The sequence below is a fragment of the Rhinolophus ferrumequinum genome, chromosome 28, assembly GCF_004115265.2.
Source record: "Rhinolophus ferrumequinum isolate MPI-CBG mRhiFer1 chromosome 28, mRhiFer1_v1.p, whole genome shotgun sequence".
In the NCBI taxonomy this organism is placed as follows: domain Eukaryota; kingdom Metazoa; phylum Chordata; class Mammalia; order Chiroptera; family Rhinolophidae; genus Rhinolophus; species Rhinolophus ferrumequinum.
This window is the reverse complement of record NC_046311.1, coordinates 15,265,079-15,280,944: the sequence shown is the minus strand read 5'-3', so window position 1 is coordinate 15,280,944 and position 15,866 is coordinate 15,265,079. Positions and strand designations below refer to the sequence as shown.

At 53.1% G+C, this 15,866-nt stretch overlaps 1 protein-coding gene across 1 annotated transcript in view; it reads left to right on the top strand.

Annotated features, from left to right (window-relative positions):
• ATP10A (ATPase phospholipid transporting 10A (putative)) overlaps positions 1–15,866 on the top strand; it is a 112,691-nt gene that overhangs the window by 70,334 nt on the left and 26,491 nt on the right. Inside the window, exons 4-9 of the mRNA XM_033100357.1 lie at positions 5,821–5,927; positions 6,129–6,260; positions 7,221–7,351; positions 9,422–9,674; positions 10,877–11,094; positions 13,467–13,661. Coding sequence (XP_032956248.1) covers positions 5,821–5,927; positions 6,129–6,260; positions 7,221–7,351; positions 9,422–9,674; positions 10,877–11,094; positions 13,467–13,661 — 1,036 coding nt within the window. The remainder of the gene's footprint in view (positions 1–5,820; positions 5,928–6,128; positions 6,261–7,220; positions 7,352–9,421; positions 9,675–10,876; positions 11,095–13,466; positions 13,662–15,866) is intronic.

Sequence of the window (15,866 nt, the reverse complement as noted above, 5' to 3'; positions counted from 1 at the left end):
TGTACGCACACGTACACACACACACATACACATAATGTGCGCACACACGTGCATGCACACACAGTTGGCCCATGGACAACATGGGGGTTACATGTGCTGACCCCAGCTCAGTCAGAAGTCCTCATATAACTTTTGACTCCCCAGAATGTAACTGCTAACACCCTGCTGTTGACTGGACGCCTCACCAATAACATAAACAGTCAATTAGCACATGTGTTATATGTTACATGTATTATGTGCTGTTTTCTTAGTATAAAGTGAGCTAAATAAAATGTTATTAAGAAAATGATAAGGAATAGAAAATGTACTTACAGTATTTATTGAAAAAATCTGCATATAAGTGGATCCATGTAGTTCAAACTCGTGTTGTTCAAGGGTCAGCTGTATAGACAGATAGATGACAGACAGATGATAGCTGTCTGTACACACACACACACACACACGCACACACACACACACACACACAACTATGAAATACTCATCCAATATTCCTCCCCGCTCGTCGCCCCTCGAGAATGTCACCAGCACCTGAGCCCCGTGCCTGCCTTGGGGACCAGTTGGCAAGGTCCTGTCAGCAGCTCCAGCTGCCAAGGCTCCCACAGTGAGTGTTCTGCCTCCGCTTCCTCCAGCAGCCCCTGGAATGGGAGGGGAGCGAGGGGGCTGGCCGGCTGCATGTGGCCCCAGGAGTAGGAGGAAGTATAGGCACCAGACTCCAGCAGCCTGCAAAGAAGTTTCTTCATTCATTTATTCATTCTGCTCATCTGCCCAGTCATTAAACCTCCCAGTCATGAGCACCTACTATGTGCTAGGTCTGTTCAAAGCTCTGAGGGCACCACACTGGACGGAGCGGACGAGGAGTCCTGCCTTCGTGTTTATTTTGCTCTAGTTAGGGGACAACAGAGACAACAAACTATTAAACAAAAGATACAACATAGAGCATGTCAGATAGTCCAGCCCCTGCTCCAAAGGAGACAGACACAAAAGGTGACAGTGACACCGGGTTGGCTACATGTTGGTAGTTGGTGAAGCTGGGCTGTGGGCACATGGGAGGTAATTACAGCCTTCTGTTTACGTTCATGTACAGTTAAAATTTCAATAGTACTAGTATGTGTGTGCGTGCATGTGCACATGTGTGCGCATGTGTACATGTGTGTGCGTGTGTGCACGTGTGAGCGTGTGCATGTGTGGTGGGTTACTGTGGGGAAAATGAAATGGGAAAGTAGGGGAGGCGTGAGGATGGAGTTGCTGAGTGGCGCAACAGGCAGTCCCGGCGTCTCCGAGAGAAGGAAGGAGGCGCATGAGCAGAGGCTGAGGGACGAGGGTTTGACCCACCTGGACACGTGACCAGACCTTCTGTGCTTTGATCAGGTGTCGCAGGCTTAGCCCTGTTGTCTGGAGAATGCGGGGCCTTCTCCCTGCTTCAAGGTGCGCGCTGACCTGTCTGCTGCAGGGTGGTCCGGGCAGAGTGGCCCCACAGACGTGCGGGGAGGGGGCAGGGCTCTGCTTCTCACAGTGGGCATGTCTCAGAGCTTCTGGTGTAAGTTGCTGCACAGCCAGCCCTTGCCGGGCACTGAGGAAGGCGTCAGGGCTGCAACCTGGAGCAGGATGAGGCGCCCAAATGGAGACGTGCGGACCAGAACGTGCAGGAGAGCTCAGCACGCAGAGTCTTCTGGTGCTGGAAAGTGTAAGCCCAGCACGGCCAAGCTCCTCCCGGCAGAGCCAGCACAGGCCACACTGGGCGAAGGCAGCTGGGAAGTAGGACGCGCAGTGTGGGGTGGCTGGGGCCTAACACCTGCGCAGGAAGGGCCCCCAAAGGGACTGCAGCGGGGGCCAGGCTGCCCATCCCAGCAGAGGGAGTGGGGACCTTACGCAGGAGAACGTGACGTTCAGATGGTCTGGTGGCCATATGAGGCATGGATGGGGACCGAGGCTGGTGGCACCCAGGCCGGGAGGGGTGGGTTGCAGGCTCTGGAAGACACGTGAGGGACCTGAATGACGTCATTGCCACCCAGGGGCAGGAAGGGGGAGGGGCCAGGAAGTAGCCCACAGGGGGCCACTGAGGACTGACATTTGAGTGGATGTAAAAATGAGGGAGGAGGGGTCTAGAAGGACCCCCGAGCATGCTGGTCCAAATCCGGGGGGACGGTGCTGCCACTGCCTTGGGTGGAACAGAGGAGGGCCCAGGGCTCTGGGTGCTGGAGGTGATTGACCTGGGGTGGGAGTCGGCTGCAGGCTGCTGCCCAACCTCCCTGGACACTCGTGCTGCGGCCTGTGGCCCTGGGTTCCCTGACAGCTGTGTGTCTGAACCGTGGATTGCTACCCTCGTCGCAGGCCCGTCAGCACCTTCACGTGCTGGGACCCAGGAAACGAGACTGTCACCACCAGCGAGTGCTGTCAGGGAGATGTGATGTCCTGGGAAAGCAGCCAGGCAGGATATTTATTTTATTAGCTGAGCTCTGCCATTTCCCAGGGCACCTGCATGTGGCCAGGACATGTCAGCAGATAGCCCTTATCACGTCTCACTTATGGACACTTTTGATTGAGGAGAGATTGGTTCGATGAGCCAGGAGGCCTGGGGATTTGAACTAGAGGAGCCCTGCTAAGTGGCCCGGATTGAACGGGAAAGGACGTACCTGTTTGCTCAGGCTGACCACAGACCTGTGGCTGAAACATCAGAAATGTATTTTGTCCCAGTTCTGGAGGCCGGAAGTCTGAGGTCAGTGTCGGCCGCGTAGTCCCTCCCGAGGCCTCTCCTTGGCGTGGAGACGGCCGTCTCCTCCCTGTGTCCTCACACGTCTTAACCTCTGTTCTCGACTGTCTCTGTGCCCAAGTTTCTTCTTCTCATAAAGACACCAGTCATATGCACTGGGGGCCATTCATATGACATCATTTTACCTGAATTACCTCGTTAAACACCTACCTCCAAATACAATCACATTCTCAGGTACCGGGGTTAGCACTTCAACATATAAATTCTGGGGGGTCACACGTCAACCCATAAGCAACGGACAGGCGCTGAGGGCAGCTCTCGATGGGTTCATGTTCTCGTGGGTGTATGCTCGGCCCTGGGCCTGTCCTGCTCCCGGTGGGACCCCCGTCAGAAGTCCACGGCGGTGCTGCAGGTGCTGAGTGCCCGCTGGCTGACACCACTCTTCAGTGGGGCTTGGCTCCTTTCCTTCTGCGTTGGACGCAGGGGCCTTCCCCTCAGGACGGTGACCCCGTCCCCTTGCACCCGCTGCCTGTCCCTGCGGCCGTGGTCCTCACATTGGCTGATGGGCCTGCTGGTGATGACCTCCAGTCTGGCTTGGTCCCATTAGAAAGCACAGGAGTTGTTTAAAAGTGTGTGTCGTGTCACAGAAAGCTTAATGGGAAAGAGTTTCCTTGTCTCTGTTGAGTTGTGTTTTGAATGAGCATACCTGGAGCTCTGACTGAGGTGGTCCGTTCTTCACTGCTGTCCCTGAGAAATATCTCCATGTCCAGGTGTCACACAGCCTCCTGGCACTGCACACACGGGAGCCGGGTTTCAAGTGCAGTGTCACGCACGGGTATCTCCGTGCCCTCACCGGCAGTGCAGTTGTCAGGCTGGGATCTCTTGTAAGGCAAAGCCTTGATCTGTCAGGAATTGCAAGCGGAGCCATCCTAGTGCTGACTGCCCACCCCCGCGTGTCCCTTTGCGTGTCCTCTGCACTAGTGAGTGACAGGCTGCAGAAGTGTGTCCCCAGGTGGCATGCTGGCCTTGACTTTATTGTTTAGCTTCTCTTCTGCTCCACAAAATGTATTCATTGCCTTAGTTGTGAAGAACATGGGTTGTGTCTGAAGTGAAGAGGTCACCCTGTCCCTCATGCCAGTGACCAGAGACCACACACGACAGTAAGTCACCAGGGTCTATATATGACAGGAAGTCACCGGCGTCTGTATATGACAGGAAGTCACCGGCGTCTGTATATGGCAGGAAGTCACCGGGGTCCATATATGACAGGAAGTCACCGGCGTCTGTATATGACAGGAAGTCACCGGGGTCCATATACGACAGGAAGTTACCGGCGTCTATATATGACAGGAAGTCACTGGCATCAGTATATGACAGGAAGTCACCAGTGTCTATATATGACAGGAAGTCACCAACATCCACGTATGACAGGAAGTCTGGATGTGGCAGGAAGTGCTGCTTCACAGGAAACCCTGAGGGCTTCCTCTGACCTTACACCCTGGTCAGCGCCACCAAGCTAGTTGCCGGGGAGCTACCAGCACCACAGAGGAGTCTGGGCTGTTGGGGGGGAGGGGTGGCAAGGCTACCCACTGATGGTGCCAGCAGGTGGCTTTTTGGAAAGCACCCCCGTGGTGGCACAGCCTGGTGTAGGTTAGGCCGAGCCCCTGCTCTAGTTCCGGAAGCTTCCAGGGCCTTCCCTTGTGACCCGGGACCACGAATCCCAGTGTCATCCTAGCACCGGGTGTGCTGTCCCACATGGTGGGGATGTGGCTGTCCTTAGTGGGCCGAAAGAAGGACTTTGAAATCCAGTGGCTTAAACTCGGACTGTCGCTCTGAATCTAAACAGAAGTGAAGCCAAATTGATAAAATTGTGTCATGGAACTTACTACATTTCAAATTTCATATATTAATATTTCTAATAACTTTATGACTTTTTATAAGAAAAAGGGGATGTAGAAAATGTCGCTGAAACCAATACCATCCCCTTTTGTAGAGAAATATTTGTATATCTGGGACGTGAGGTGTGATGAGCAGACGTGTTCTCTGTGATGCACAGGAGATGGCAGGAGGCCACCCCTCAGGGCATTTGTGGTCACCGTCCCAGCTCCGCGATGCTCCCGGTTTGCCTCTGGCTGTGGTGCGTCCCTGTGGTGAAGTAAAACCTGGGACCATCACACCACATCTGACGTGTGTTTTCCCACACCGCGCAATCCTGTGACACCAGCTGGGTGGCCACACTTTCTCAATTCTGACACCGTCTACCTGCACACGGCATCAGGCCCCACAGGGTAAGGGCTCAGTCTCACAAGACTGTCCCCACTGCAGACGCCACGTGCGAGTCCAGGGTGTCATTTGTGCTTCTGATAAATCGGAGGTTCCCACAATCTCCTCCTTCCTTTGCTAGAGAAGCCCACAGGAGGCAGGAGGGCGGATCACGGCCTGTCTCACGGTTTGTGGCAAAGCATCCAAATGGAAGGATGCGCGGACCATCCACACCCTCTCTGGGCGCCTCTCCCCCTCCACCTCCGTGTGCTCGGTGCAGGTCACTGTGGTGGCCAGCCCCCATCCAGGAGCGCAGCCAGCGTCACCTTAATTAGAACAAAAGAGTCCTGCCACCCAGGAAATTCCAGGGGAGGTAGTGCCCTGTGTCCAGAACAGCCAGGGTCAGAGGTCAGCTGTGAGAACAAAAGGTGCTCCTGGTGTTCGTATCACTCAGGAAACTTTAAGGGTTTTAGGAGCGCTGTGCGGGGAGCTGGGATCAAGGCTAAATGCTGGAACAGAAGGTTCTGCCAGCACCACTGTTTACAGCGTTTCAGGAGCCCTGTGTCAGGAACTGGGGGCAGAGGCCCATACACATATTTCTTAATAGTTCCCCAAGCCCGTGGGCAAAGTGAACCAACATCAGGCTCTGGATGCTTCCAGAAGCCCAGCTGCCCGCGAGCACGAGCTCCCCCTCAGCCCTTGTGGAGATCCGCCGAGTCGAACCACGCACTCTGGGGTCCCCCAGGCCCCTCCCAGCCCTGCGTCCAGGCCTCCATCCCCAGTGCTGTGAGATGCAAGGTGCATGTAGGCGTCCGACTGAGTGACACGTGCCACCTGTCCCCCTACAGCAAGCACGAGGACGGGGAGAAGGTGGGGCTGCACAAGGAGAACATGCTGCTGCGAGGATGCACCGTCAGAAACACAGAGGCCGTCGTCGGCATTGTCATCTATGCAGGTAGGCTGAAGCGGCGTGCGTGACTACCTCTGGGCCAGCGAGCTCTCTGTCGGTGTTTTAGCTGCTCTCCACAGTTGTCACGTATTTCAGGGTCATTTTGTGCCCTGGTCCTGTGACTGCGCCCGTCCCGTGAGCTTCACCAGGGGCCGTCCACGGGGCCCATCCCCTCACTGACTCACTGACGTCCCTTCGTCCCCGCAGGACACGAAACCAAGGCCCTGTTGAACAACAGTGGCCCCCGCTACAAGCGCAGCCGGCTCGAGCGTCAGATGAACTGTGATGTCCTCTGGTGTGTCCTCCTCCTCGTTTGTATGTCTCTGTTCTCAGCGGTTGGTAAGTGTCCTCAACGGGTCACTATCACATGGGTGCCGTGGGACTGCCTCCGTGCGACTGCCTCCGTGCGAGCCTGGTGTCTGCCATGTCTCGTCCAGATGCTCTGACAGTCACGTGTGGCATTCAGTTGCACACGTGTCACTGGCTGGGACTCCAGGGGCAGGGGCCACACTGAGATGCCTAGAGGAGGGGGCGCGGCACTTCCGGGATGGAGGATGATGGGGTCTCTCCAGCTGCAGTGACTCCAGTGGGAGGAGCGCCAGTTACCTGGTGGGGAACTAGGAGTAAGAGCAGGAGCAGATGGGAAGCCCATGGAAGGAGCAGGAAAAGAACTTGGACCCTCAGAAGGGGCAGAAGTCAGGTTGCACGTGGGCCCTGGGGCTCTCCACCCTGGATGGCCCTCCGGCCTGGCCTTGGGAGCCCCTCGGAGGGAAGTGTGCTGACCCTCCCTGTAAGTGAGCATCACCAGGTCCAGGTGGCTGCAACGTGGTCTAGGAGCTCAGTGTAAGACGTTAGGCAAACAGGATGGGGCGGGGCTTCTGTCATCAGCAAGGGTGGGACCCCGGTGGCGAAAGGATGTGCATGGCCACTGGCTTCTCGAGAAGCTGGCATCCCCCGGAAGGGACCGTAATGGGCAGGATCCAGAGTCTGCCAGCGAGACACACACGCTGGGAAACTCCTTTCAGGAGGTTTCCCACCGGCGGCACGTTGGGACCAGGGGTGCTGTTTGGTACTGACGATGGGACACTCGGGTGTAGGACCCCACGTCCCGGGGCCACCCGGCGGCCTGGTGGTGGGTGCCTGCCACGCCTGTGCTTGGCTCTCACATGACAAGGCAGGCTCGTGAGGGCCACTGCGCCCGCGTCGAGTGATTGTCTCAACACTTCGCTTTAATTTGCACTAGCCGTGTTCTAACATTTCCACCAGATGAATGACGCCTCCCTTTGAACATTGCTGCAGGACACGGACTGTGGGTACAGCGGTACCAAGAGAAGAAAGCCTTATTTGACGTCCCCGAGCCTGACGGCAGCTCTTTGTCCCCAGTCACAGCTGCAGTGTACTCATTTCTGACAATGATAATAGTCCTGCAGGTAACCGTCCCAAGCCCGCCATGCTTCACTGTTCTGATGGGGACGTAATGCCACCACACCCCTGGGAATTCTGGGAGTTCGCACTGGTACGACCACAGAGGGACCTTCCTGACGTGCCGCTCTTTGTTCTTCCACCTAGTTTATCTAGAGGGGCTTTTCCTGGGTGATTGTCAAGTTCTTAAGATGCTTAGGCCTCCAGGGGTTGGTTTTGACTATTTTTAATTTTGTGTTTTTCCGTTCAGTTACTTCTAAAAAAAAAAAAAAAAAAAAAAAAACCTACATGTAATTTTGGAAACATTTTAAGATTTACAGATAAGTTGCAAAAAAGAGTACAGAGAGTTCCCATGTGTCCCTCACCCACTTTCCCAAGTGTGAACGTGTCACTGTCGTACACTCTGCCGTGAACTAAACGCCACACTTCATTCAGATTCCACCGCTTCCCACTCCTGTGCTTTTTCTGTGCCAGGAAGCAGTTCAGGCTCTCACACTGTGTTCGGTGTTGCTTCTTACTATCAGTACCACCATAATTATCATTACTGTTGTTATTCATTCACACTCCTCCTCAGTGACTCCGAGTCACTGGGAACCTGAGCCCAATGGCCACTTAGAGTCGAGAAGGGACAGTGAGCGTCACCGCCACCTCCTTGGGGACAGCGTGGACAGAGGACATTTGCGTAGCCTTTGCCGAGGAGGGCAGCTCTGCTGTCCTTTTCCACGTGTGCTTCACACAGTGGGAAACAGCCTTCCTTAACTTTCCGAATGAGCAGGGGGCTTTTTGAAACTCAACGTGGTGATTGATTTGCTAGTTGTTCTCATGAAAAGCTTGATGGAAGAAGAGATCAAAACCATTATGGTGATTCAGAGGAGGTTCTGAATTATTCAAGGAACTCATTTATTATTTTATAAATTATTCGTGTTTCCTGTAACATTTTTTCCAATTTTATCGAGGTATAATTGACGTATAAGATTGCATGCATTTCAGGTATACAACACGATGATTTGATTTATATATATATTGTGAAATGACCACCACATATAGTTTGCACATTTTTTTCTTGTGATGAGAACTTTTAAGATCTACTCTCTTAGCAACTTTCAAATGTACAATACGGAATTGTTACTATAGTCACCATCTGTACATCACATCCCCAGGACTGATTTATTCTAACTGCAAGTTTGTGTCTTTGACCCCCTTCACCTATTTTTCCCCACACCCGCCACCTCTGGCAACCGCCAGTGTGTTCTCTGTTTCTATGAGTTTGGTTTTCTTAGGTTCCATGTATAAGTGAGGTCATATAGTATCTGTCTTTCTCTGTCTGACTTATTTCACTTAGTCTTTTTTATAATTGCAAATTTTGTTCTAGCCTTGAGTTAGTATGTGTCACACTAACATACTTAGCAGGAGAACCAGTTAGTCTGAATGGTATTCTGAACCCATACACGGTCATTCCACAAAGAAAAGAAAAAAATTAAATGTTGATTTCATAGCGGTTATTCTTCAATTGTCAAATCAGAACTGTGAATAATTTTCTCAGAGCTTTCTTCTCTTTGTATTGTACATCACAGACATTCTCCTCAACTCAAAACCAGCCTCTGAAAAGACTGTCCCTTCTGAACTGTGGGGTCACGTCCCAGGGTCAGGCAGCCCCTGTGGCCTGGAGCCCGGGGATAGCCTGGGGGGACGAGGGCCACTGTGGCACGAGGTGCCTTTCAGAGGAGGACAGGACGCTGACCGTGCCCTGTGTTTTGTCTTTCTCTTCTCTCTCTCCTCTTTTAGCTTCTCTCAAGCATGACTTAGTGATGCGAGAATGCTTGCTTCTCTCCAGGCCGTGGTTACCATACTTCCAGACACCACGGTGGACTCCACTGCGCCGTGCACCGTAGGCTGTCTTAGGTCACACTCTTTGCCAATATCCTAACACTTTTCCAATACTGACTCTAAATCCAGCTCTTTAAGCTCTTAAAGGTACAGTACTTCCTTGTGGTTGTGGTCATTTGTAGTTTAAATCGACTGGGCTGACTGCAGCTTCCGGTCCACAGGCTCGCTCACGCTGCGCCTGTGTCTTCCAGGTTTTGATCCCCATCTCCCTGTACGTCTCCATTGAAATCGTCAAAATGTGCCAAGTGTACTTCATCAACCAGGACGCAGAGCTGTGCGACGAGGAAACGGGCTCCCGGCTGCAGTGCCGCGCTCTGAACATCACAGAAGACCTGGGCCAGATCCAGTACGTCTTCTCAGACAAAACGGGCACGCTCACCGAGAACAAGATGGTCTTCCGGAAATGCACTGTGTCCGGCATAGAGTACGAGCATGATGCCAACGGTGAGTCTGCGGCACTGCGTCCAGTCTGGACAGCGCAGGAGGGCTGCTGCAGCCAGTGCTGCGTGCAAGCCTGCACACATGCACACACACACGCACACACACACACACAGGTGCACTCAGACACACACACACAGGTGCACTCAGACACACACACACAGGTGCACACAGACATACACACACATGCGTGCACACAGAGACCCTCACACATACACGTGCATACAGAGACCCTCACACATACACATGTGCACACACATGTGTGCAAACAGACCCTCACACACTTCACTCAGAGACCCTCACAAACGTATGTGCACAGAGATCCTCACACACATGTGCACAGAGACCCTCACACACACGTGTGCACACAGAAACCCTCACACACACGTGCACACAGAGACCCTCACACACACATGCATGCACACAGAGACCCTCACATACACACGCATGCACACAGGCCCTCACAAACACATATGTGCAGAGACCCTCACACACACACACGTGCACACAGAGACCCTCACACACACATACGTGCACAGAGACCCTCACACATACGTGCACACAGAGACCGTCACACAGACATGTGTACACAGAGACCCTCACACAAACACGTGTGCACACAGAGACCCTCACACATGCACACAGACATCCTCACACACACACACGCACACGTGTGCACAAAGACACACACACAGATGGACATAACTGTCTCTTCTGTGTGACTGCGCAACACGAGCCAAGTGGCCCCGTGACCCTGGGAAGGAGGGCGAAGCCTGGAGCCCTGCTGCTCTGGGGGGGGCCTTCCCAACTGCCTGCCCCAGACCCCGTTCCCACCGAGGCCCCCTGCACAGGGGGCTGTGTGAGCCCGTCTCTGCCTCACCTGGCCTGTCTGTGGGGTGAGGCAGCCACTGCACTACAGCGGGCAGGAATCAAGCTTTGGCGTCCCATGGGCCTGGGTGTCACCCCTAGCTCCAGCCCCTGCGTCCTGTGACCTCAGCAAGCTCAGGAAGTTCTCTGAGACTCGGTTTTCTTACCTGTGACGTTTTCTCACCTGATGAGTCAGCCTCATCAGGTTGACTGAAGTGACAGCGTCCCCCATCCCTCAGTGAGACCCTCGTGAAAGGTGGCCTTGCCATCATAGAGGGACGGCGGCGCGTGCTCTGAGAAGTCAGCGCCATGACATGTCACCCATATCCCTCTCCCCACAGCACAGCGGCTGGCCAGGTACCAGGAAGGAGACTCGGAGGAGGAAGACACGGTGCCCAGGGGGGGCTCGCTGCCCCAGCGTGGCAGCACTGGGAGCCACCAAAGCGCCCGCGGGCTGCACAGGGCCCCGGGCACCACGTCGCACCGGCGCTCGGGCAGCCGGGCCGAGGCCAGGCGGGCCAGCATGCTGTCCAAGCACACGGCCTTCAGCAGCCCCATGGTGAGTCCTGCCGGCCAGCGCTGCCACCTCTCTGCCCTCTGTCCCCTCCCTGTCCTCCAGAAGCGCTGTGGTCAGCACCACACACAGCTGAGCTGGGCTCGCCTCTGCCCAGTGAGCCAGACCGTCCGGCTGACACCACAGGGACGCGGGCCCTCAACCTCGTCTCCTGAGGCTGGGGGACTCGGTGAGCCACCCGCCCGGGTGACAGAGGGAAGTCTGTCCTACCAAATGAGAGGAATAAAACAGCAGAGCAATGGGACAGCTGTGAAAAAGCAAAGCCAAATGAGAACATAAAGTCTTAATTAGATGAGCCCAGATCCAGTAGCACTTCCTTCTCCCTGACCTTGTTGGCTGCCCAGATGTTTCCGGAAGTCAGCGAGTGACAGCTTCTAAAAGATCCTTTCACTTCTACAATGTTTTAGGAACAGAGAAGGAGCATCCATTCTGCTCACTTTGTCGAGGCCTCATTCTTTTCTGTCCTTTAAAACGCGCATAGGAGCTGCCACTTAGAGGTGGTGACCCCGGAATGCGGTCCCTGGTGGTGGGTTTATGTGGGGCACATGGAAGGGCTCTCACACGCGGCAGGAGCAGCTGCAGTGGAACAAGTTTCCCTGACGTCAATTTAGAAATTTGAGTCAACAGTATTTGAAATGTTCAAACTTTTCTGGCCTAGGAATTTAGCGATTCAAAGATTTCCGTGTATAGAAGTTTATCAGTGTGTTACTTACATCAGCAAAAGAGTGAAAACACGTATCTAGTGATAAATGAATGGTCAAATTATGGTACTACATCTATTTTGAAATTGTTAAAAGCTGTTTTCAAATACAGTAAGTGCCCCCCCCCCCGATCTGCAGTTTTTCTTTAGGTCAGCTGCAGTCTGCAAATATTAAATGGAAAGTTCCAGAAGTAAACAATCCATAAGTTTCAAATTGCAAGCTGTTCTGAGCAGCGTGATGAAATCTCACACTGTCCTGCTCTGTCCTGCCCACGATGTGAATCACCCCTTGGTCCTGTGTGTCCACGCGCTATACGTTCCCGCCTATAGTCATCAGATCGATCCCCATGGTTACGGCAGGGCTTGTGTTCAGGTGACCCTTCTTTTACTTAGTAACAGCCCCAAAGCACAAGAGTCGTGAGGCTGGCAACTTGGATGTGCCACAGAGAAGCCGTGCAGTGCTCCCTGTGAGTGAGAAGGTGTGCATAGGAAAAAGCACAGCATGTAGAGGGTTCAGGCCTCCACTGGGGGTCTTGGAATGTAATCTCCCCAAGATAAGGGGGGACGCTGTAATCCTACAGGCCTGGAAAAGTCCAGAGACTATCAAGCTTGGGGGAAAATGGAAACTGCCAATTTATATATAATTTTTTTTTCTGACGTAATTGACATAAAACAGTGTGTAAGTTTAAGTTAGGAAAGGCAGATCAAACCACAGTGAGGTGTTACCCCACACCTGTTAGAATGGCCGTCATCAAAACGAAAAGCCATAGCAAGTGCTGGCCAGGATGTGGGGAAGAGGGACCCTCGTGTACCTCTGGTGGGAATAAATATTAGTTCGGCCACTGTGCAAAACAGTATGGAGGCTCCTTAAAAAGTTAAAAATAGAGCTACCATTTGGGTATTTACCCAAAGGGAATGTATAAAATATTTCATGTAAAATGTAAGTGTACGAGGTCTGACAATTAAGTTCGTGAACTTATTGCAACAATGTTGCTAACCTTTTTTGATATCAGAGGGATTATTCATTATGAATTTGTACCAACTGGACAAACAGTGAACCAAGTTTGGAGGTGCTGAGAAGGCTGCGTGAAAAAGTTAATGTACCAGCTCACAGGGCACTATCTGTGAGGGAGTTTTTAGCCAGGAAACAAATCACTGTATTGGAACACCCTCCCTACTCACCTGACCTGGCCCCCAATGACTCCTTTCTTTACCCAAAGATAAAGGAAATATTGAAGGAAGACATTTGGATGACATTCAGGACATCAAGGGTAATACGACGACAGCTCTGATGGCCATTCCAGAATAAGAGTTCCAAAATTGCTTTGAAGGGTGGACTAGGCGCTGGCGTCAGTGCACAGCTTCCCAAGGGGAGGACTTCAAAGGTGACTGTAGTGGTATTTAGCAATGAGGTATGGAGGACTTTTTATAGGATGAGTTCGCGAATTGTCTGACCTCATATGCATTTCATATATAAGTTAGATATTCTTATACAACTAAAATTATGCATAATTCCTCATTACAAAATGGCATATGTGTATGTGTGAGAGGAAGGTCTGTTTATAGTTTATAATAAAATCAAGGTGCCTTAAATAGGCAGCAAGACACTTAGGGGTCACAGGGTCAGACTCACCCCTCGGCCTCTGCTTTCTTCCAGGAGAAAGACATCACACCCGACCCGAAGCTGCTTGAGAAGGTGAACGAGTGTGACAGGTGCCTGGCCATGGCGAGGTGCCAGGAGCACCCGCTGGCCCACCTCTCGCCCGAGCTGGCTGACGTTTTCGACTTCTTCATCGCGCTCACCATCTGTAACACAGTGGTGGTCACGTCCCCAAACCAGCCACGACAAAAGGCGAGTTCCGAGGTGTCCCCACTAGACGACGCCCTTGACCTTCAGTGGGGCCCCCTGTTGTCAGTCTTCCTGAGGGCCCTTCTTTTCCCTTTTCACCTCTCAGGTGTAAGGGGCTACAGAATGACCCTAACAGACGGAGGTGTGCGCTGATGGGCATACATCAGCGGGTGGGGGCCAGGCGTGGGGCAAGTGGGAGAGGACACCCTCTGAGCCCCAGACTGGAGGGGCGGAGGCCACAGGGTACGTGCCCCACACGACCTCCCCAGAGCCTCAGGGTCCCAGATTCACACAAGAGAGAGGGCAGAATGGGTTGGGGACCCCGACTCTGGCCTTGACTGCACTACTCAGCTGAGCACCTTCTGTTCCCATCGCTCAGGCACTTCGTCTTGGATGGGGGGGGGGGCGCGGGAGGTTGCGGATTCAGGAAAGGGCTGAGTGGGGGCTGGCACACAGTAAATGTGTCTGACGGGATAAAGGCCTTAACCTTGGTGTTGAAGGAGAAGTGGTCCCGAGTCAGCTGGACTTACCCAAGGTGGTGGAAGCATCGCAACACCCACCCTGGTGTTTGTCTGGGCTAACAGTAAGGCTCCCCCCAGGACAGTAAGGTTTTGTGTGCAGGGACCCTCTGTAACAGGTGCTCCTCAGACAGCCCTCAGGTGGGCCGGGTCCATGGGGCGGAGGGGGGACCTAAGCCTGGGTGTCCACAGTGCAGCCAGCCGGCTTTCAATGGATAAAAACGAAGGTGTTCCAGCCCGGATGCGGGTGGTTGACCAGCCCTCTGAGCCGCTCTCCAGGCCCCTTCCCCACCTGCTGGGTCAGCCCATTCCGCAGGCCCCACTGAAGGGGCCGCTCGTGGGTGACGTGGGGCCGCCAGGGGGTGCGTCAGCCTTCTCAGAGGCAGCAGTGCCCACCCCCATGACCCCACCCTCCACACCGGCCTGCAGAGGCCTCGCCACTGGGAGCGGGGTGGGGGGCGTGGCCAGGGGGCGTGGCCATCCCTGCCAGCGCTGCTTCCTGCCACGTATCACCATGGCTGAGTCCCTGGACAGTATCTGCTTTCTGGGGTGTGGGGGCGGGGGGCTGTCTGGCAGACCCAGGCATTTTTGCAGTTACTGAATAAGTGAGAACGATCCCAACACAGTGCGCTGATGGCCACACAGGCAGTGAGTTCCGTGTAGAGACAGAATGTTTTGTCACCCACCCTCAGACCACACACGAACTTGTCTCTCGATGCCTTTCTGCTCCCACGGGTTGGTGAGCGGCACCTCAAGGGCTCCTGGAGCTGCAGGAGCTCCCACGAGGCTGACTGAATCAGCCACCTGGACAGGTGACATGAAAGTCACCAAAGGGACAAAGAAAAAGCGCCTTCACCAAGACTGGTCTGTGTGCTGTGCTTTACCAAATACCTGACTTTTCTGGAGGCTCTTACTCTAATTCGCAACTCGAGGCACGTGGGCAAAATTACAAAGATTTAGGGTAACTATGGCTCAACGTTTTTATGGTTTTAACATCTGCCCTAAATCTGTCAGCTAGCAGAAAATTAAGACAGGTGTATTATAGCCACATTAGGGAACAGTTCATTTACATAATGAGTTTTTCTGTTGCTCCGTCTGCAGCTTTTTGAAACTTTAACAATTGTCTATAACTATCATTTTGTTGTTTTCATTTCTTGTTACAAGATATATAATTTATTGTGATTTTTTTAAAATGTGTTTAATGATTTAGATCCTGAATTTGTCTATTTCATTTGTTTAGAACGACTCTTCTGGGATTGGGAATGTTATTTGTATATTTAAATATTGTATGGACATAATTCAGAGGAATGTATAATTGGTCTTTTGTTAAGTGGTTTTATAATTGGAAAAAAAGAAAAAGCTGGATGTTTGCTAAACAATAAGAAGACAGCCATTCCTCTGATCCTTCTCTGCAAAGCAGCGGCACACTGCAGTTAGGGGACAGCCAGCAGAGGGACAGTCTCAAAGCCTGCGGGCACCACCAGCTACACACCACTGAGTCACTCGGGCCCCAGCTGTGGCCCTGGTGACATCCTAAAAGCATGCATGTGGCATAACCTTTGTTAAGTGACGTGCAAGAGGCCAAGATGGTCTCAAGGACGAGATGCCAGCTCTGGCTGCCACTCGCCCTGCAGTGGAGGCGTGCCCTGTGGCCGCGGGGCGGGGCTCTGGGAGACTCCCCTCACCTGTC